Genomic DNA, 23,501 nt, shown 5'->3' with positions numbered 1-23,501 from the left:
GAATTAGATAGTGAATTTTCCATCTCACTTTCTGGCTACAGCGATGCAGTACTGAAGAGGTACAGTTTGGCCAAAAATAAGAAGATCATACATTGCACAGGGGAGGGTTGGAGAAGATGACCTTTAATGTCTCTTCCAGCCAAACCATCCCGAGTCAATTCTAAAGAGCAGAAAAGAGCGACTTTGACGTTCCCAGAAGACGTTCCTTATTACAGCATTTTGGAATTCATGCAAAGAGCAAACAAACCCAGCCACTCTGTGTGTCTTTCATCCGCCCAGCTATAGATTCATTTGGACTTCGCCATTTCTCTAAGTAAGCCGCTCTCCGTTTGCTCACTTAGCCATTGATGAGCTAAGAGCCGTATTTATGGGACTTTGATTAATCTGCCATTGCCTCATTTGCTTAATTATTATTTTTTTTTATTAAGGAGGGCTGGTTTTGAGCAGAGAGAATGCCAATTGCAAATTATTTAAAAAAGAGGATGAGATGAGAGCTGGCTTTTTGCAATGCGGTGGGGCAAGAGCGGGAAGATTTCCCCTTGCCCTCTCCCCTTTTACTTCATTAAAACTGGAGTGATTGCAATAATTAGGATTTGGATGTAATTTATGGGCTCCTTTGATGTCTGGGTTGTTTTTTCATGGTTTGATTTTTAAGCATGGAATTATTTTAAATCGACAACAGGGGTGGATGGCACAAGATACAAGAACCATCCCAACAAAGGTATTGGGGGGAGGAATGGATTTTGTGCAAAGCAATCCGCTGTGGGCTAGACACAAGAGGGTTGCCTCTTGGGTTTTGCTTGGCAAGGTTTGTTCAGAGGAGGTTTGCGGTTGTCTTACCTTGAGACTGAGAGATTGTGACTTGCCCAAGGGCACCCATTAAGTTTCATGGCCGAGTGAGGAATTGAACCCTCGATCTCCAGTGTTGTAGTCCAACACTCAAACCGCTAAGCCACACTAGCTCTCCTGTGGAAGGGAGACTGTAGGAGACATTCAGAGGAAGGCAGTGGCAAATGACCACTAAGTATTCCCTTCCTATGAAAATCCCATGAAATTTATGGGGTTGCCATAACTTAGCAGGTAACTTCTTCAATGCACATACCCTCTGGATCTCTGGAATAAGCTTCCATCATTGGTCCATCTGAACCTTCTAGCCATGCCTTCAAGACATGTTCTGAAGGTCCCCTTGTCCTTGCAGGCCTTTTCTTCATCTTTGGACTGCTGGTTTTGGTCAGTTATTTTGTGCAGTTGGATTTCATGGGATTTGAACACCTATAGATTTTGGTATCCACGAGAGGTCCTGGAACCAAACCCCAGTAGATACCAAGGGCCCACTGAATTTATGCCTGCGTGTATGGCAAAAGGCAAACTTTGCTTTGTCCATTTGATATAAGGGACACCATTTTACTATTGCATTGTATTTAATGGAATCCTCTTGGTATCCACAAGAGGTCTTGGAACCAAACACCGGATACCAAAGGCCCACTGTATGTACATCTTGTCTTAAATCAGGGTCAGGATTGGAATGATGTGGCCCTCCAGGTGGTCTTGGAACTGCAATGCCCAGCATTCTGCACAACTGACTGCAAAGCAGAGCAGTCCAACAACATCTAGAGGGTCCCACAATTCCCGGAGCACTATTAAATGAGAGTGCTTCTGTCTGAAACCTTCTGTCACCGGCAAGCAACAGACTGTGGGGCCCACAATGCAGTCGGGATTGCTAAACGCATGGTACGCCAGCAGCTCCTCCACAACCATGAAAAGGATTAATGTTTTGCAGTCTTTGTCCCTATTTGAGGTGCGTACGCCTCGATGTGAGCGCACAGCAGACAAATATGAGCGCATTCAGCCTGCGTCCCTGGAGACGTGCGTTCTGTAGACATCAGTTTGATGTGCGCAGCTTCTTCCAGTGCATGTTAGAAGGCTAGGATTCGCCTCCGATTCCCTCTTTCCCTTAGATCTCTTCCTCGTTCCCTTCTTATTTTTGCATTATTTGACGTGAATGGCTTACCCAAATCTTTTTCTGTGTTTGTGATTACTAATAAAATTAAAAATTAAATGCAATTAAAAATCTATTTACAAAAAAAAGGCCTTTGCAACACATCTGGAGCATTTTAAATTGCAGATGTCTGTAATCATGAGGTTTTGTAATAACATTTATGATTGCAATTGTATTTGAATGATAGCTTACTCTCTATGCAGGTGAACTAAGTCCACTCTCTGCTCTCATGACTGGAAGCATGCTATGGCTTGTTTCATAGAGGAAACAAAAAGGAACTGCTGCTCCTGTTGTCTATATAAAACCCATTTCTATATACTCATCCCTTAAGTTAAACAGAGGCTTTTGTTGTACAGGGTCCTTGTTATCCGTTGGGGTTTGGTTGCAGGACCCCCCATGGATAAAAAAATCCATGGATGCTCAAGTCCCATTAAATATAATGGCACAGCAAAATGGTGTCCCTTATAGAAAATGGAAAATCAAGGTTTGCTATTTGGAAATTTATCAATTTTTTTTAACATTTTCAATCCATGGATGCTTGAATTAAAAAATCTGTGGATAAGGAGGGCCTACTGTATTTAAGCAAGACCAACTAATACCAATTTGACAAGAGGTGAAATTTGTAATAAAATACAGCCAGCCTTCCATTTCCATGAGTTTTTTCATCCACGGATCCAAGCATCCACAGCTTTAAAATATTCACAAACTATAGCAAACCTTGATTTTGCCATTTTATATACATTATGCATTGTATTTTAAAAATGTATATGCATTTTTAAATATTTGTTATGCATTGTATTTAATGGGACTTGAACACCTACAGATTTTGGTATCCACGGGGGGATCCTGGAACTAAACCCCAGCAGATCCCAACAAACCCTTTTGACTCTTTTACAGACTACTGCCGCATAGACTTTTGAACCTGAGCGACTGGTTATCTGTATCAACCTACCTTGCAAGGTTGTTGTAAGGCCATAATGCTGCTCTCAGTTCTTTGGGCAGACGGAAAGGTATCAGACAAATGGGACAAGCAAAGTTAGGGATTGCCACGTTCTGTATTCTCAAGCGCTCCCCTACTTCCAGATGGCGAAGTTACGTTGGCAACCTGAATTAACAACCTACATTCAGGCAGACATCAAGCATGCATTTTGAAGCATTTTAATGCTCATTTGGGAATATCTGTCCCCCTCCCATTTCCTGACTCAGTTAACGCACATTATCACTCTTCTTGTGTTAAATGTCAGCTCTCCTTCTTGAGCGTAAAGGAAAATATGCTGGCTTGCCTGCCTGCCTAGGACCTCAGAGTCATAATGCTGGAGCAGCGGCCAGAAAGTCACTTAGTCCAACTCCATTCTGGGTGGAGGAAAGCCACCTTGACCATTGCTAACAGATGGCTACCCAGCCATCGCTTGAAGACTTCAAACTATGAAGAATCCCTTCCGGGAGAGGAGCTGGAAAGTGCTCTTAAGCGACACTTGTTAAAACATTCTATGTTATAAAAACAAAAGTATCCATACTAACAATGCATTTCTTTCACTGCTTAATTTAGCATCTTTGGGACTAACTGAAAGAAAGAAAGAATGTGAAATCATAGAATCATAGAGTTGGAGGAGACGAAGGCTTTCATGGCCAGCATCCATAGTTTTTTTATGGGTTTTTCGGGTTACGTGGCCATGTTCCAGAATAGTTTATTCTTGACTTTTCGCCAGCCTCTGTGGCGGCATCTTCAGCGAATGCATTCAGAGATGCTGGCGAAACGTCAGGAATAAACTCTTCTAGAACATGGTCACATAGCCGGAAAACCCACCAAAAGCTATGAAAGAAAGAAGTTGCCAGCATGCGCTTTTGTAGACTTCAGTCTGCTTCCTTAGATGCATTTACATTTGCATCTGAGGAAGTAGACTGAAGTTTAGGAAAGTCCATGCTGCCAACTTCTGTCTTTCACTTAGTTTCAAAGGTGCCATAAGATCTCTCTGCATACTGATTCTACAGACTAACACAGCTATAGCTTTGAATTCTACCTTAATTTAGCATGTACTTGGCCTTAAGAACAGAGTTCCCCCCCGCCCCTCTAGCTCTCTGAACCTTTTAATAAGATGCATGCATCAAAGTCTTATCTCTGGAGCCGTAAGTCTCCTGCAGTTGGTTACAACTAGAGGTTCGTGTCAAGAGGCTACTTTTACCTTTACCTTTATGCATTTAAGTCTTATCTCTGGAGCCATAAGTCTAGAAACTTGCTTTTCCTCCACAGAAAGGACAGAAATGTGCCAATTTCAGGAATATACAAAATCCCTCCCAAGCAATGGCTTGCATTCCCATTGCATTTATTGGGAAAGGAACGCAGCCCCAAATGCCCCTCTCCAAGTCTGTCCAAAGAGGTGTCCACTTAGACCCGCCATCATGTCCACCACAGCCAAATCATTTACACCTTGGGGCCATTCACATGACGAAAATAACCTGGCGTGGAAACCAGATTATTTCAGGGTCGTTCGCAATGGCACCGAAAAGCCCATTTAAACTGGTGCATTTGGCACTGGATCCCTTAGCGGTCCTTTTTTTAGGAAGTGCAACAATCTGCATTTCCGATAGCGTGAATGCGTTATTGGATCAAATCAGGTCATGCAGCCACCATTCAGGAAACGGTGGTGCCTCCATTTTGACCTAGAACGGTGGCAAATGGGACTTCAAATCAGATTTAAATGTAACAGAGAGATACGCTGCCTTAAAACGTAGTGGGGATGGCAAATCGGTTTTGAATCGATTCACAGATGCTAATCTCTCAGTGCAAAAGATGTAAGTGACTGACTCCCTTCTCAACCCCAGTTTTGGGGGGGATGCTTTGAATTGCCATCTCCACTCCCTGCTTTTGCACATTATTGTTCTTATTCTCAAGGCACCCTCTCCATCTTCCTCCGCAGCTGCATTATCAGACTGAAAGTGTGAGAGCAACGTTTCTCCAGGCAGGTTTTCATTAACACACGCCGCTTGTTCTCAGACAGAGAAGCCTATTGGGGAGGAATGTGGAAGAAAAAGAGATGTGTCTAGGAGGAGAAGAAAATACTAACTATTGTGAGGAAGAGGCAGGAAAGACAATGGGATTTTAATGCCAACTTTCATGATTGTTGCGAACCCAATGCAACAAATGGCAGCCCAGCAGGAAACACCAATTTCTCCAGTTTTTGGAGATAAGGAATTCTTGCATTTGTGTGGTGTTACGTATGCTAAAAAAACCCACAGTCCTCTCACATAAACACATGCATTACACACATATATATATATATTTTCTGAGTTAATCAATATTTCCTGTTCTTTCAGTACAACAATAGTGTGGGGGAAAGACCATGAGAGAGATGCTTTTGCATGCATCGTGACACAGTTTTCTTCAGTGCCTGTATCTGTGGTCAGCGACAGTTACGACATTTACAACGTGTGCAAAAAATTACAGGGTGAAGATTTAAGACGTTTAACTGAATCCAGAAGTGCTCCCTGCCCTGTGAAGCTTGGCATGCGCCAGTGACTTACATTTGGCTGGCAGACGGTAACCACAGCTGATCTTGGCCTTGCCGGTCTCACAGCCGTTCAAGGTGCGGCATTCCTCCTTGAGCAAAGGCCCGGCGGCACGATGGATGCACCCGTCCACTGCAAAAGCAATGTTTAAAAAATGCCTTATTAATGCAAGAATCAGAATGGGGCTATCACAGGATTTATTAAGTGTTTTATGTACTAGTTCAACAAACATGTTGACTTTCCTTTGACAAAGTGGTGCTTGTGGCTTCCTTCCCACTTTATCTTCATGACAATCCTGTGAGGTAGGCTTGGCACAGAACATGTGACTTGTCTGAGTTTCATGCCTAAGCATAGACTTGAATCTGGATCTCCCACATCCCAGTTTAATGCTCTTACCATATCAAGCCTGACTAGATGTGTACTGAATCCAGTATTGTTAACTGGCACTAAATGTGACTTTTGAACAGTGTATCCAGTGTGAGCATTGAACTATGATTCTGGAGACTAGGGTTTGAATCCTGGCTCAGTCATGTAAACCAAGTGGGTGACCTTTGGCAAGTCACACTCTCTCAGCCTCAGAGGATGGCAATGGCAAACCCCCTGTGAAGAAGCTTGTCAATAAAACGCCATGATAGCTTCACTATAGGGTCAACGTAAGTCAGAAATGACTTGAAGGCACAACAACAGCAACAAAACAACAATCCGTCACATCACCTGCCCCTTGAAACTATATTAATGATACATAACAGCAATGATAATGCATCAGAAAAACACATAGGAAATTGCATCTGCACAACCAATATTATTTTATTTTATTTTTATATTTATTCAATTCACACACTGCCTTTCCCCCCGGATGCAATCTTTTATTAGAATACACCATTCTACTTCAGTCGTAGAATGCACCATCTGTTTTGGATTCTTATCTAGGAAGCGTAATAGACATAACTGCTGACAGCAAACATTAACATTCTTCAAGCTATCAAAATTTGCTCTCTGAAGAAGCCCTCTGCTTATTGAAGATGCGTTCGCTCATCCACTTGACTTTCCAAAGGGTTTCCTTACTAACTCTGATGCACCTGTTTGGAGAACGTTGGATATCACGCTATCAGTCAAAGATGCCCTGCTAACTCAATGCAGAAGGTGAAGGTGGGTGGGTGGGTGGGCAATCTGCAAAAAAGGCATTTTTTTTGCATTCTAGATTATTCCTTGAAAGCAACAGTAGAGAGGATTAACTACCATATATATACTTGACTATAAGTCGACCTCATATATAAGTCAAGGGCAAGTTTTGGGGCCAAAATTATGGATTTCGATATGACCCATGAATAAGTCGAGGGTAAAACTTACTATAAGTTGACCTCATGTATAAGTCTAGGGGCCAAAATTATGGGTTTTGATATGACCCATGAAGGATTTAAAGGACGAAGTAAAGGAAAATAATGCCAAAGAACTTACAAGTTTCCTGCGGGCATAACTATTTGTGCAAACTAAAGGCTGGATAGATGAGAGAGTTGAAGGTGGTCAGTGCTTCCAGGGCAGATTAAACTCTTGCCTTTCACCATATATATATATATATATATATATATATATATGCGTTAAAATACAGTGCTTACATTGACCCATGGTTAAGTCGACTCAGTTTTTTGGGGTCAATTTTTTAACCTAAATTTCTAGACTTATACATGAGCATATGCAGTATACCAACTTCAGGCTTGCATAGGCCTTACTGTGGTGGAATGGAGCAGCTTTGGCTCCCAAATGTGCAAAACTGACTCCTCTTGGTATTGCCTGTGAAATGCCCCATTGCAGGGCATTATACCAGCCAATGCCAAAAAGAATACTGCCAGTAGTAGCTCTCTGTCGGCGGGGAAAGTGGGCATCTCCATTATGGCGGACAACTTTCCTGGTCATTTTTGCAACACAAGCATGGTCGGGACGGTGGTTTAACACTGTACAGTCAGCCCTTCTTATACATGGATTTTTCATACACAGATTCAAGTATCCACAGTTTGAAAATGTTCAAAAAAAGTATAAATTTCAAATATCCATTTTTTATAAGGGACACCATATTGCTATGTCATTATATTTAATGGGACTTGAGCATCCACAGATTTTGTTATCCATGGGGGATCTTGGAACCAAACCCCAGGAGATAACAAGGGTCCACTGTACTATTAAATATGAAAGCCAAACAATGTTAACTAAACTAACAATGGCGGGTCAGACTCTTTTCTTTGCAGTTATAGTAAAGATATAGTCAAATACATATCATGCATCATGCAAAAGGATCATTGTCAGGGTGGGCAGATGTCCAAACCACAAAGGAGGACAAAAACATAAGAAGTTGAAACAAAAATGGAAGACGTGCCAAAATAAAAACTAGACACACTCACAGAAATATAAATTCATGCTTTTTTTCTCATGCTCAAAATGGAAGACATTTTGAAATTCCTCCTCGACAGAGGATTGAAATGGTGGACATATCTTGGAAAAGGAGGATGTCTGGTCACCTTGATCTTGGTATGCCTTTGAGACTAGCTGAGAAAAAGATGTCTGCAAGATATGTTCATAGATAAAAGAGCTGGTACAACCTACTTGTACAATTTGCCTGGCATGCCCTAAACGATTAAATCGGGAGCGGAAATTATGTGTCCCTCTAAATGCTGCAACTTAGCATTGGCCAAATTGGTTAGGGCTGCTGGGAGGTGCAGTCCAATTCCTGCCTCAAAGGATCGCTACTCTTCTCTTTGTTTGATCCAAAGGACCTCTGCAATTTTTGTTTCATACTGCTGAGCCTCCTGACTTCACATACCTTTCCTTTCTTCAAAGAAATCACTTTTGCATGGAACGTTTTTTGTTGAAAATGGAAACTGAACCTGGGGCATTCCGCATGCCAAACTCCCCTACTGGGAGATGGCTCCGTTTCTACTATATTCGCTTGTGAAGTCTGGCATTTTCCTCTTACATTCTGGATTTTGTGATCTGAGGCTTTTGGTAAGGTTTGACTGAGACTACATGCCAGGGAAGGTCTCCCTCAATATTTATTCAAGCAAAGAAAAGGCCCACATCCCACATTTCAACCCATCCCATATTCAAGACCATTGGTTGTTGTGTGCCTTCAAGTCATTTCTGGCGTATGGCGACCCTAAGGTGAGCCTATCATGGGGTTTTCTTGGCCGGATTTGTTCAGAGAAGGTTCCCCTGAGGCTGAGAGTATGTGACTTGCCCAGTGAGTTGTTGACTTGGGACTCGAACCCTGGCATCCAGAGCTGTAGGCCAAAACTCAAACCACTATGCCATGCTGCCTCATTTACACAAAGTCAGAACCAACGTCAATGAGGAGAATGTGAAGTTTATCACATGGGGGGAAATTGGATGATCAACCTGTCAAAATTGTGCAATTGAGATTATAATGCGATTGACACAACAGGCATTATCCCATGAACAACCAGAGAATAACCAGGCAATAACCAGCAAAACACACATTCACGGGAAAATCCCACGAATCAGTTGTTGCCGCTTCTTGCCTGGTTATTCATAGGATAATGGCACTTTAATCATGTTTCATCTTGACATTGTGTGAAAATCATTAGCACAATTGCGCGATTATCCCAGGTTATTCCTGGGATAACAGCGCTTTGAACACAACGTCGTGTGAAAGCCATTAGTGCAATTGCGCGATTATCATGGGTTATTCCTGGGATAATAACACTTTGAACCCAGTGTCGTATGAAAACCATTAGTGCAATTGCGGGATTATGACGGGTTACTCACTGTTTATACTTGCAATAGTCCCTCATGTGATAAACTCCTTCGAAAAGAATCAAATGGAGGGACTCCTTGAGGAAGACAGGCTATTGGATGCGACAGCTTTTTGACCCAATCCCACCATTTTAGATCTCCCTGTGCGGATAACATATATGCCAGTACTGAATAGCGGTTTGAGTGTTTGACTTAAGACCCTGTGGGTTCAGGGTTCAAATCCCTGTTCAGAGATGGAGACCTTAGAAGGCAATGAGACATCACCTTTGAATAAATCTTGCCAAGAGAACTTTAAGGAGAGATCACCATGAGTTGGAATTGAATTGAAGGCGCATAACAACAACAAATGTGCATAGTAAGAGAGGATGAGGAGCTTGGCTTGGTCGTCCATGTCCTAAAGGGTGATTTGCTGTCCACTCTTGAGTCCATTAGAGAGAGGCATTGATCAGGAGGTCCATTATTAGCTCATTCTCAGTACATCTCCTAATCCATAAAACAATATTTCATTCTCGGCACTCCGAGGGGAGTCGATAAAAAGACACAGAGGCAATAGCCATTTTTTGACCAGCTTCTTTCGCATGTTCACAGAAGAGGAGAGGAAAATGCATGCATTGACCACAGCGATCAGACAGGGAAGCCTGGATATAGCAAATCCAGTGGGAAGACTGTAGACTGGGGAGCAATGCATGCAGCTGCTTTCTCAAAACTGACGGAAAGCTTGGAGATAAATTCTCCTTCTTCCTATCCTTCTGTGGAGTTTATGTTCATAAGGTTTGAACTAGGGGCTTTGGGTTAAACCCACACTCTTCAAACAACCAAGACCACCAGGCAGCTGATGCTGGGCACAGCTTGGAAAATGCTGCTTTTTTTGGATGACAGTTCCCAGAAGCACCAGCCAGCATGGCTTGCAGTCATACATATTGGGGATGCTTGTATTTGTAGTCCAAAAAATTAACTTTTCCAAGCTGTAGTGCTGGGTGCTTGAGGATGATGGTCAATGACCAACATTGAAAGAAGACAGTCTATTGGCATCTGAGGAGATTAGACCCGGGACCCAGGAAAATGTGGCTTTGGCAATACTTAGTTCACATAAAGGGAGGTCTAGACTTCCACTTCTGATACTTAATTCACGCCAGTATGGCATAATGATTTGAGTGTTGGACTATGAATCTGGAGACCAGGGTTCAAGTCCCAGCTTGGCCATGAAACCCACTGAGTGACCTTGGGTGAGTCACGTTTTCTCAGCCTCAGGAGAAGGCAATGGCAAACGTTCTCTGAATACATCTTTCCAAGACAACCCCATAGGGTCACCATAAGTTGGAAAGGACTTGAAGGCCCAGAACACAGTGCATGCCACCACCTCCGTCCCATAGGTTCTGTGTCTTCCAAGCACAGTTAGGGTGTCCCTTTTCATTGACAGGGGAAACCCATCAATGACATCGCAATCCCACTAAGTTCCCCAGTGCAAAACGTTATAGAAATATCGGCAGTCACAAGATGTCAGTATCTCCTGCTCTTCTCCTGTCCCCAATCCCTATTTCTATTCTGAAGTAGCTTGATTCTCTTCATTCACCCCTGCCATTTTTATCTTTTTAAGGAAACTTAAACTCAAAAAGGATGTTGAGAAACTCAAGCGTGTCCAAAGGAGGGCGACTAAAATGGTGAAGGGCCTGGAAACTATGCCCTATGAGGAACAACTTAGGAAGCTGGGTATGTTTAGCCTGGAGAAGAGAAAGTTAAGAAGTGACATGATAGCTCTCTTTAAATATTTGAAGGGGTGTCATATTGAGGAGGGAGCAAGCTTGTTTTCTGCTGCTCTGGAGAACAGGACACAGAACAATGGATGCAAGGTACAGGAAAAGATATTCCACCTCAGTATTAGGAAGAACCTATTGACAGTAAGACTTGTTTGACAGTGGAAGAAACTCCCTCGAGGAGTGGAGGAGTCTCCTTCCTTGGAGGTTTTTAAGCAGAGGCTGATAGATGTATCAGGGATGCTTTGATTGTGATTTCCTGCATGGCAGGGGTTTGGACTGGATGGCCCTTGTGGTGTCTTCCAACTCTACGATTCTTTGATTCGGTGGCTCTAGGAGAGCATGAATTGCATGACAGATTAAAATAAAAATAAATAAAAATAAAATAAACCTCAAAGGCACACTGGGTAGAGCAAAGGGTAGCTAGCTGGGGTTAAGGGAGAGCCAAGAAGAGAGTGTGATGGCAATGGCAAGTCCAGTCATGCAATTGTGAAGCTGTGCAATATTGGCTGCTCTGAAGCTGGCATGTTTCTGCTTTTTAAAAAACGGATGTGATTGCTGCGCAAATGGGGGATGATTGGTAATGGCCTGGATATGGAGTGGGACCAATGCCTTGTCCTTTGCCACAAGCAGCAAAGCATCTTGGGCTGGCCCTTAAAGTGTAAGTGGGACTAAATGGTTCGGTGCGGCCTTAGTATTTGACTGGTGCTGTCCAACATGATGCGTCCTCCTCTCCTGCTCCAGAGTGTCAGACCCAAACCTACAAGAAAAGAGACTCCAACACAACATTAGGAAGATGTTTCAAGCTGCTCAAAAACTCCCTTGAAAGGTGACGGAGGTTGGATGCCAATCTCTCCACAACAGATTTCTACAATAGGAAAGGTTCTTACACTAGGAAAGGGGTGCCATCCCTAGTCCATAGGATACCTTCTAACTATAATTTTATGACTCCACTCAAGATCAGTGTAAAGATGCACGGGACGTGTGTGTTAATCTATAGTTCAGACAAGAATCCCATCTGCTCAAAACGCAAATCCAAGTGCTCCTCCAAACAGCAATGCTGAGACAGTTAGTGGATGTTTGTCAGCTAATGGCACAAAAGGAAAAGTATGCAACTCCCACTTTCTATACAATGCCCTCCCAGTTCCCATTGCATTTCCCCAGCAACTGCTATTTACAACTAAGAAAAACCATACGCAGCATTCAATGTGGTGTGTAGTCTGGCCCTCTGCCACGACATTACATCAGCATTCGGTCGCCTGAACTTGGCATCAGTTAATGTTTGCTCTGGAAAAAAGACTTTCCCAGCATTTTGCTCTGTTTTTTAATTTCCTATCCCTCCTGATCGGCCATCTACAGTATTTAAACAGTATCATCAGTTAGATTAGAGATTGTCTATTTGTAGCCCTCCTCCCAATATTGGACTAAAACTCCCAGTATCCCCTGCCTTGCTAGTGATGCTTGACAGGAGTCGCCATCAAGCAACACCTGGAGAGAGCTAAAGTTGCACACTGGATTAGATGAATCTGTATAAATAAACTTGACTTTGTATAAATGAAATTAAATTTCTGCCTCTCTGGTTTGTTTTTTACTGCCTCGACTCTGGAGACCCAGGTTCGATTCTTGGCTTGGCCATGAAACCCATTGGATGACTTTGGGCTAGTCATATGCTCTCAGCTTCAGAGGATGGCAATGGCAAACCTCCTCTGAACAAATCTTGCCAAGAAAACCCCAGGATAGGGTCGCCGTAAGTTGGAAATGACTTGAAGGCACACAATAACAAATAACAATGGCTGGAGGGAGTAAGTTTGGGATGAATATGTTTGGGATGATGTTTGGATGGATCTTCACTCAATGTAGAGAGTAGGTTTGGGATGATCTAACAAAATGTAAGTGTGATGCAAGCAAAATTCACTTTGGGAGGAGCTCCAAATCATTTTGTCATGAATACAGAGTTGGCCAGAGTCTTCAGTCCAACTGAGATGTATGTGCAACATGAGGAATGTTTGACCAAGTTCTGAGGCTCATCCTTCAGAGCGTTGGAAGCGGAAGATCTTTAACTACCGTTAATGGGTTAATGATTCCCTGCTCCGTACTATGAATTGTTGTTTGTCGTTGTGAGCCTTCAAGTTGTTTCAGACTTACGGCAACCTTACAGCAAACCTATCACCAGGTTTTCTGGGCAGAGAGATCTGGAATTACAGATTAATTGAAATGGAATCCCAGTTGTGGTTGTTGTGTGCCTTCAAGTCCTTTCCAAGTGTGGTCAGGGAACCCGTCATGGGGTTTTCTCAGCAAGGTTTGTTTAGAGGAGGTTTGCCATTGCCTTCCCTTGAGGCTGAGAGAGTGTGACATGGCCAAAGTCACCCATTGGGTTTCATGGGCGAACTGGGAATCGAACCCTGGTCTCCAGAGTCGTAGCCCAACACTCAAACCACTTGGCGACAGATTTTAATTTGTTTAATTGTTCCCAAAATTGTGGTTAGATGGCCACGATCTTACTGTCATTTTTAGGCTGAGTTGTTGAAAAAATGTCACTTGGTTTTAAAAAAAACCCTCTTCCTCAGAACTGTAAAAGTTACACTGCAGGATGGGAAATGGATGAATTCTGCTTTTAATGTTGGGGTTGGCCCAAGGGATTTTGCTTCTGGAGGCTAAGAACAAGATGGTTCCTCCAACAGAAGCTGATCGGACTGACATCTGAATCTTACTTACTGTATATACTCGACTATAAGTCAACCTCATGTATAAGCCGAGGGCAGGTTTTGGGGCCAAAATTATGGATTTTGATGTGACCCATGGATAAGCCGAGGGTAAAACTTAGGGGTATGTAATAATGGATGTAAAGGATGAAGCAAAGGAAAACAATGTCAAAGAACTTACAAAATTTCAGCAGTTATGACTTTGTGGTCACACTAAAGGATAGACAGATGGATGAGAGAGTACAGGAGGGGATCAATGCTTCCAGGACAGATTATATTCTTGCCTTCACCAGGGGATGGTTCCTTTTTTATAAGAGTTAAAATACAATACTTACATTGACCCCTGGATAAGTTGATTCAGGGTTTTTGGGTCAATTTTTTGACTAAAATCCTAGACTTACACATGCGTATATACAGTAGATAGTTGGAGAGATCTTGTAGCACCTTTGAGACTAAGTGAAAGAAAGAAGTTGGCAGCATGAGCTTTCGTAGATTTCAGCCTACTTCCTCAGATGCTTTTGGTGACAGAAGATAGCTGGCATGGGATAGTAGGCAGAGAGTTACGCAGGAGGGCAGTAGAGCAGTTTAGGCAGAACTTGGAAGAGTTACAACTCCCAGAAGCCAGAGTCCAGATTTAGGAATTCCCGAATTCCAGATTCTGGAAGCTGTGGTCCAAAAGATTAGCTCGTTTTAGGGGATGATGGCAGCCTACAGAGAGTAACAGCGCAGCAAGGACGTAGCCGGGGGGGGGGGGGGTTGGGGGGTCGGGACCCCCCCTATCAGTCCCTGGGGACGTTCAAGCTCCTTCCTCCCCCCTCCCCTCCATTAAAACCACGGCGAGGGAACAGAGGAAAGACAAAACAAAAGTTCCCCTTTTCCCTCTGCTCCGTGGCTTTAATGGAGGGGGGAGGGAGGAGGAAGGAGCTTGAACCAGTTGCAAGCTCAGAGAGAGAGAGGGAGAGAGAGACAGAGGGAGGGAGTCCCTGTGACTCCTTTCCCTTTCGGTTCCTTCAGACTAGTCCGGCTTCCACTCCTCCTCCTCCTCCTCCTCCTCAGGACCCCCCCCCCCCATCAAGCTCCTTCCTCCCCCTCCCCCTCCTCTCCATCAAAAGCAGGGACTTGGATAGAGAGGGAAAGGGGGGAAAGTCTCAGGGAGAGGGAGGCTCAGAGAGAGAGGGAGGGAGGGAGGGAGCCTTGAGGTGGGGGCAGTGCCTGTTGTTCAAGCTCCTTCCTCCTGCTTCCTCCTTCCGTCGGAGCGGACTCAGGAGAGAGAGAGAGAGAGAGAGGGGAGGGAGGGGAGAGGGCTGGTCTCCCTCCCAGCAATATCTTTGCCCCTCTTTCCTTCTCCCTCCTCCTCTGGGCTTTTGCCAAAAAAGGTCTCCGTCCGAGGGAAGGAGGAGGAGGAGGAAGAAGAAGAGGGAAGGAAGACACACAGAAAAAAGGAAGGAAAAACGAGGGTAGGGAGAACTAAAGGAAGGAAGGAAGAGAAAGGAAAGAAAGAAGGAAGGAAGGAAGGAAGGAAGGAAGGGGAAGAAAAGAAGAAAAAGGAAGGAAGGGAGAAGGAAGGCTCTAAAAGGAAATATCAAAGAAAGAAAAGGTGACTTCTAGTAACAACAATCAACTACAGGTTGAATCTCCCTGATCCAAAATGCTGAGGACTAGATGTATTTTGGAGTTTGGTATGTTTATATATCTATAATGGTATATATTGAAGCTACTTGAGTCCAACCATTAAACCCATTCATGTTTCCTAAGCTCATCTTCAAGTAGCTCCTTTTTTGCCCCCCTCTGAGTGTCTCAGAATATGAACAGAGTGTCTCTGAGCATGAACAGAGTGGCTGCCGCTAATTGCTTGAGCAGCTGCACTTTACTTTATCAATCTGAATTTATCTGATGTGAACAGCTTGAGAGGAAGGACTCTGTTTACATCTGCACTAAAGAAATAATCCATTTTGATGCCACTTTAACTGCCCTTGGCTCCATGCTGTGGAATGCTGGGATTTGAAGTTTGTTGTGGCACCTGACAGAGATGGCTAAACAGCTCCTCAAAACTACAAATCCCAAGATTCCATAGCACAGAACTATAATGGAAGTTAAAGTGGTGTCAACCATAAAAACCAAACTGCCTTGGGTCCTTTTCTGGGAAAAAGGTGGCACAGAAATGAAATAAATGATGAAATGATGAGGAGATCTGGGAATTGCACTTCAGATTCTTGTGGCTGGCAGAGATGGCTAAATAGCTCCCAAAACTACAAATCCCAGGATGCCATAGCATGGAGCCAGTCAGTTAAAGTGTTTTCAAACTGCACTATTTCTGCAGTGTGGATGCAGCTTTGGAGCTCTTTTGCTGATGCTATTTGCAAGTTGGTTCTGACTCATGGCAACCCTAAGGCAAATCTATCATGGGGTTTTCTTGGCAAGTTTTTCCAGAGGCTGCTTCTCTGGGTCTGAGAGAGTGTGACCTGCCCATGGTCGCCCAGTGGGACCTCTATCCATGAGTTAAACCCACTCCCCACCCCTCTCCATTTTCTTTCTGGAAGGGACCTTGCTTGTGTTGAAGGGAAGGCCACCAAGCCTCTGAACCTCAGAATTATTGTTTCAATGCTCAGTCTTAGAATCAATGGGTACCTGAGCATGTACAGAGTGTCTTTCACTCCTTCTCTCCTCTCTCTTAGCCAAAGACCCCCTCCTCATTTCACCACCCTCTTGATGCATGGGTTTGGCTGATTTTAACCTCTGGAATTTTATATTTGTATTTTATATTTTATATTTGTAATTTTTAAATGTATTTTTTATGATTTTCATTGTTGTTTTAATGTGTTTTCTATGTGTTGTTAGCCGCCTTGGGTCCCACTTTGACAGAAAGGCAAGATATAAATGTTGGGAAATAATAATAATAATAATTATTATTATTATTACTATTATTTTGGAATTGGGGAGGATGGATGGGAGGACCACAAAACAATGACCCATGGCCACAAATGGCCCATAGCTGCCCTATTTAATTCTCCTACTCCATAGTGGTTTGATCACTGGAGTACTATGACTCTGGAGTCCAGGGTTTGATTCCCAACTGGACCATACAAAGCCACTGGGTGATCTTTTGCAAGCCACAAATGCACTTGAGGAAATAGACTGAAGTCTGGGAAAGCTCATGCTCCAATTTCTTTCTTTCAGTGAGTCTCAAAAGTGCTGCAAGATCTCTCTACTTATTATTATTACTATTATTATTGGATCTAAATGCATCTGAGGAAAATGCTAGGAAACCTGACATCTAGGAAAACTCATGCTGCCAATGTGTTTCTTTCAGTTAGTCTCAAAGGGGCTACAAGATCTCTCTACTTTTTGTTGTTGTTGTTGTTGCATCTAAATGCATCTGAAGAAGTAGACTGTCTTCAAAAGCTCATGCCGTCAATTTCTTTCTTTCAGTGAGTCCCAAAGGTGCTGCAAGATCTCTCTACATGTTATTCTTATTATTGCATCTAAATGCATCTGAGGAAGTAGATTGAAGTCTAGGTGTGGCTGTGGTTTCTCTCTCTCCCTCTTTCGCTCTATTTGGCGTACTCTCTCTTCCTCTCCCTTCCCTGCCCCCCTCCACATGCAGGTTGCCCTCCAGAGAGCAGAGGATGAGGCAGGACCCCCCCCCCCCCCCAAAAGGGACCATGCCCTGGTTGCTGCTCCTGCTTCAGCCAGAGCTCCCCGCGCATTTGGGTTTTGGGGAAGGCACCAGGGCAGCAGGAGCCCTGAGAGGAGGATGCCAGGGAGCAAGCCCTCTTTTCTCTTTTTCCTCCCCTTCCCTTCACTCCAAGGACAAACTTCCCTGCCCCGGGTTGTTTTATTGTTCCTTCCCGCAAAGACAGCTCTCTTGCCTCTCCTTTCCCGTGAATGAACCTGAGGAGCCTTTGGCAATGGCACGGAAGTGGAGCAGCCCCCTCCCCTTCTTCCCCTCTTCCCCCTTTCTGAGGTAAAGGCTCGACCCTCTTTCTGTGTGTGTGTGTGGGGGGGCCTTTCAGCCCTTCAAAATGGTGGCACTTAGTCTGGACCCCCCCCCCCCCTTCTCAAAATCCTGGCTACGTCCCTGAGCGCAGACAGAGAAGGAAGGTTGGCTCAGGAGAAAGAAATAGTGGATTGCTGTGGCCCATCTCACCCCTCCCTTATTCTGCCTAATACAAAGGCTGGACGTGACTCCCGAACATCTTTTAGTACATGTGTTATGGGCTGCCGTGTTCCACCTCCACAAATGTGGGTGTCTAATTTGCATCTCATGCAAATTAAAATGCTAATTCGCACGTTACTCTAATTTGCAATATAATTGTGCAAACTAAGCACATCGCTTGCTTCAATTTTTTCCTTCCACTATGTTTCACCCTTCATACCATTTTGTACAATTACGACTAAAACAGGATAAACTAACGTCAAAAATGCTGCACTTGGATCAAGGAGATCCAAGGGTCCAAGGGGTTGTTGTTGTTGTTGTTATCCCATCTTTCTCCCAGTATAGGGACTCAAGGCAGCTAACAAAATGTAAAACAGCACACATTAAAAGCAACACAAAGCATTAAAATGTACAGTCATCCCTCCATATTTGCGGCTTTGATATTTGCGGATTTGATTATTCACGTATTTCATTAATATGTTCTCTCTAGGACTATCTAGGTCCTCCAGTGCAACTCTGAGGTCAACTTTAGCTAAAATTTGCCCTGAAAGACCATTTGTAGCTACTCCAGTGCCATTCTATGGTCAGTGTATGTTGGACATTGACCAGAGTTGCACTGGAGGACCTAGAGATTCCTAGAGAGGTGTCCTCTCAGGTAAAAACAGTGTTTTTGTTATTTGCGGTTTTTCCATATTCACGGGGGTCTTGTTCCCCTAACCCTAGCGAATATGGAGGGACAACTGTAAATACATCACTACCTTTCAAGCAAACCCACCTTACAAGGTGTTGCAGAAGGAACGAATAGGAAGATGAAAACTACGTAAAGTGGATATTTTCATTCCTAGTGCAGCACAACTAGAGGAATCACGAGACTAATATTACCATTTTCTGATGCAGAGTTATTTCCAGTGGTATTCACACCAGATCACTAATTTTGCCATCATTTTTATTTCCCGGATAACATAAAGAGCTACAGATCCATGGAAATACTACGGCGGGGAACCTGCGAGCAATTGCCATCTGATTCACAGGGCAAGGTACAGAGAAGAGTAAGGACAAGCGACAATAAATGGAGGAGGAAAAAATCTCTGATTTCATTCAGAGATACACCATGAATATTTTGTAATTACAAAACCATCCACTTTAATTTTCTTTCAACTACTATATTTGACTTTTCGTCATGCTAAGCGGCTAATGTCTGCTAGGCTGCCTGTTCTCCCACCCAAATTATTCTTTCTTAATGCTGGTTAAGATCATGATTTTCTCTGAACTTTTCACTTTCCCATTCCCTGTTATCTAGTTATGTCCTTTCTAATATCTGCTAAGTAAGACAACACTCCCTGCATTTGGTGAAGTGGGCTGCAGTCCACAAAAGACAAAAAAGAAGTGTTAGTCTTTAAGGGGTGATACTGTTTATTAGATCTGGTTGGCTTTGCTGCAAAAGACCAATACTGTTATCCTCTAAAAAACTTGGAAACGTATTTCTTGATGTAAGATGGGGGGGGGGGGATCAAAACAAGTGCCACCTAAAATCAATCCAACGTGGCAGATATCTTCCCCCCTTTAACACCTCTCCTCCACATAAATCTTTTTTACATCTTCACCCTTGTACCCTGCTGTTTTTTTCCTACACACATTTAACTTTGCAGGACAGACGTGTGAGTAGAGTAGTTTGAAAGCACACACAGTACTCCCCAGACAAATAAACGTGCAGTTAGGCTGTCAAAAAAGATATTAGCTTTTCTTGATCATTGTTTGGATACCTTCCCATCCCCAAACAAGCATCTATCTACCATATATACTCGACTACAAGCCGACCTCATGTACAAGTTGAGGGCAGGTTTTGGGGCCAGAATTATGGATTTTGATATGTTCCTTGGATAAGTCGAGGGTAAAACTTAGGGGCATGTAATGAAAGATGTAAAGGATGAAGCAAAGGGAAACAATGCCAAAGAACTTACAAAATTCCAGCATGCATAAGTGCTTGTGCTCATACTAAAGGCTGGATGGATGAGAGAGCAGGAGGGGGTCAATGCTTCCAGGGAATACGCATATCCATCCATCCATCCATCCATCATCTATCTATCTATCTGACTTAAAATACAGTACTTCTATTGACCCATGGATAAGTCGACTCAGTTTTTTTGGGTCAAATTTTAACCTAAATTTCTAGACTTATACATGAGTATATACAGTAAATACACTTCTATCTCCCTGGAACAGCATCATGAAATGGCTGCCACAGGTAGCAGAGGAGGGCAGTAATGCACTGTAACATCCTTCCATCCTGGCCGACCATGACGTCTTGCCTCCTTTACTGTGCTTCTAGCCCCGTCCCCATCTTTTCCTTTCCCTGGCTTTAACCCATGCCTTTGTCTTCTCTTGTTCTTTGCATTGTGCTATTGGAATAGTTCCCAAACTTTGGTCCTCCAGATGTTTTGGACTTCAGCTCCCAGAATCTCTGACTGTTGACCAAACCGGATAGGGCTTCTGGGAATTCAGGTCCAAAACCCCTGGAGGACCAACATTTGGGGAATACTGTGCTATTGCATCTCCTACCCGATTCCTTTACTTTGTGACACCACATCTTCCACCAGGGATATGTATTCAAGTCTTTTACTCCAAGTCTTGTCTCAAGTCTCTACGTTCCAGTCTCAAGTTAAGTCTCAAGTCCTTGCAAGATGTGCTCAAGTCAAGTCTCGAGTCAAGTTTGAGAGCCAACGTTTAACAGAAAAAAAGGAGACGGGGTGCATTTCTTGGAGGGACCAGCAAATACATTAAGCAATAGGCTTGAGGCAGGGGTTGAGGTCTACTTGGAGCCTGTCCTCAATGCACATCAGAGGAGTTTAGAAGGATCCTTCCACCTCGAGCCCACTGCCTAACGCATTGGTTGTTCCCCTCAGGAAAATGCAGCCTGTGCTCGGAGGGCAGGTCTTGCCTGCTGCTTGAAGTGAATGATGCCAACAAGTCAGTTGCTAAAAATATACAAGTCGAGTCACTGCGTCATTTATTGCAGAGTCGAGTCCAAGTAAATTCAGGTGAAATGATGAGTCCAACTTGAGTCTGAGTCAATTGACTCACATCTACATTATGGTCTCCCACACATGCCCCTTACCCTTCGCCATGTCTACCTCTCTTGCTTCTTGTATCCTCCTACTTCTCACTTTCCTTTCCCTTCTTCTCCCATGTCTGACTCTCATCTCCTCTTATCTCCCTTGACTTTCCATATGCCTTCAAAGTGTGCTCTTCTCTTGGTTGTTGTATTCTATTACTCACACTGCTACTTACACCTCCCCTCATACCTTTCCAATGCATCCCTCCATTCCCTTCTTTCTCTGTTGCTTGCACTGCTCACTCTCCTATCTCTCATGTTGCATGTATTGTGTGGCTTCAAGAAATTCCCAATTTACGGCAACCCTAGTCACAGGGTTTTCTTGGCACATTTCTTCATAGGGGGGTTGCCATGACCATCCTTTGAGGCTCAGAGAGTCTTGCCCAAGTTAACCCCTGGGTTTACATGGCTGAGTGGGGATTTGAACTCTGGTCTCCAGAGTCATAGTCCAATGTTCAAAAAACCACATCACACTGTCTCTCATCCCATCTCTTTTATTCCCTCCTTTTCCCTATCTATGTGCATCCCTCCCCTGCTTCTTGCACTCACCCCACTCACTCTTGCTCCATCACACTTGAAATTCTGAGTGCACTTGTTTTTTGCAGAATGACAGAAGAATGCCTTTACATTTTGGCCCATAGCTTGGCTTCTACATGGGCTGGAGACGTACTTAAAAGAAAAGAAAAAGCTTGGAACCCTGACGAAATGATAGTCCAAATGGGCACCAAGTGGCAATATGTTTCATAATTTTTAAAAGTATAGCAGCATTAGTCATTTGCAACAGAATCTGGGTAAAACCCAGCTAACTCAGTGATATGGCAACCTGTTTGTATGTGAATGTAATGCAATGCAGCAGTGCAAACTGCTGCTTCACATAGTGGTTGCAAAGGCACATCGTGAAATATCGAAAAGCCATTGTAGGATAGTTTGATTCCTTAACCTACTTTTTAACCACCTTCTTGGCTTCTAAATTGGCGAGAAGGCAGGGCATTGTGGAAAAAATGAATGCAGCATAAAAAAGGGAAGCAGGTCCCTTGGAAACGTGAAAATTAACATGTGCAGGGAGGGAGGATGGACGAAGTTGCCGAATCTTCCTCAGTCTCAGAACTGCAATGTTAGGAGCCTGTTCTGGGTTTTGTCTGTAAAATGTATATTTCTCTCTCTGTGCATATACATGTTTCTGCTCCTTAATAGCCAAGATTGACCAGAGGGCAAGAGGAAGGCAGGACAACCAGAGGGAACACTGCAACCAACAGGCATCGCTACCAATTCTACATTCAGAAAGGAACCCAAGAACTGATGAGGTGAGAGGAGACAATGACGCTTTGAAAGAAAACCATCCTGACGTTCACAACAATAGCAAGGGGAAGGGTGGGTTATGTGTGTGTTGCCGTCTGGGCTATTTCTGGCACCATACAAAGCAGGGAGCCTTCAGGGAGGCGCCTGTCACCTCCGCTCACCACCAAGGAGACCGCATCCAAGGTTAGCAGATCCGCCTAACCTAGCCAGCACCCTCCATTACCCTTCTTCCCAGCTTATTCTGCTGCTGCCTTTGACAAACCTGGGGCCTGGGGCCGATGGAGTCAGAGGAATCCAGACAGCTGCCAAGCAGCAATTCCTCCACGTCCACATCTTTGCATTCCCACAGCAGACCTATGAGACTCTTCCCTCTTGCTTCCTGTAGGCAGGGGCACACCTAGGCTTCCACAGTTATATCTATTCAAAGGACAGCTTACAGCTTTTGATAGGCCCAGCCTCAAGTTTTTTCCCCCCTTGGTCAGGCGTCAGAAACTGGAGTATGCAAAAGCCACGAAACTTATTTTGATAGGTGCACATGCTGTTGATGGTAATCCTTTGTTATTTATTTATTATGGTTTTTATATCCCGCCCTTCAGCCCTAAAGGCTATCAGAGTGGCTATGTTACGTTATGGCTGTGTTCAGGCCAATGGTGGAAGCCCAGGGGTGCAACCAAATAGCCCAGGCAACACCATACATAAGGAGTGGATCTCCAGCTTCTTGACCAGGATTGCCTTCTCTTTCTGGCCCAAAATTGCCCCAAAGGGTAAGCCTTGAAGTCATAGACCTCTGATCTGAAGTTTAGTGCTCCATGTAAAGAGGAAAAGAAGAAGAAGAGGAGGGAACCCAGCAGCACCTTTAAGACTGATTTATTTTAGCATGAGCTTCCAGGCCATTTCCTCAAATGCACTGATGGAATTTATACGTACGCAACGGTTTTGTCAGGTATAAAAACAAGTTCTGTTCTGGTTTGTTGTTGTTGTTAACTACCTTCGGGTCAATCTCGACTCATGGCAACCCTATAGATGAGACATCTCCAAGAACCCCTGTCCTCCACTGCTCTGCTCAGGTCCTGCAAATTCATGCCCATGACCTCCTTGGTTGAGACCACGCATCTGGCATGTGGCCTTCTTCTCCTTCTTCTCCTCTACCTTGTCTAGCATTATTGTCTTTTCTAGTGATCTGTGGCTTCTCATGAACAACATCCTC

At 43.8% G+C, this 23,501-nt stretch overlaps 1 protein-coding gene across 2 annotated transcripts in view; it reads right to left on the bottom strand.

Moving 5' to 3' along the window:
- Positions 1-23,501, bottom strand: part of MACROD1 (mono-ADP ribosylhydrolase 1) — a 323,148-nt gene that overhangs the window by 25,421 nt on the left and 274,226 nt on the right. For both annotated transcript variants that reach the window (XM_089482984.1, XM_089482983.1), the window contains exon 5: positions 5,522-5,638. In XM_089482984.1, coding sequence (XP_089339110.1) covers positions 5,522-5,638 — 117 coding nt within the window. The remainder of the gene's footprint in view (positions 1-5,521; positions 5,639-23,501) is intronic.

Source organism: Sceloporus occidentalis, unplaced genomic scaffold (assembly GCF_023333645.1).
Source record: "Sceloporus occidentalis isolate IW3139 unplaced genomic scaffold, rSceOcc1.0.p SCAF_20, whole genome shotgun sequence".
NCBI classification, from domain to species: Eukaryota; Metazoa; Chordata; class Lepidosauria; order Squamata; family Phrynosomatidae; genus Sceloporus; species Sceloporus occidentalis.
This window is presented reverse-complemented; position numbering and strand designations above follow the sequence as displayed.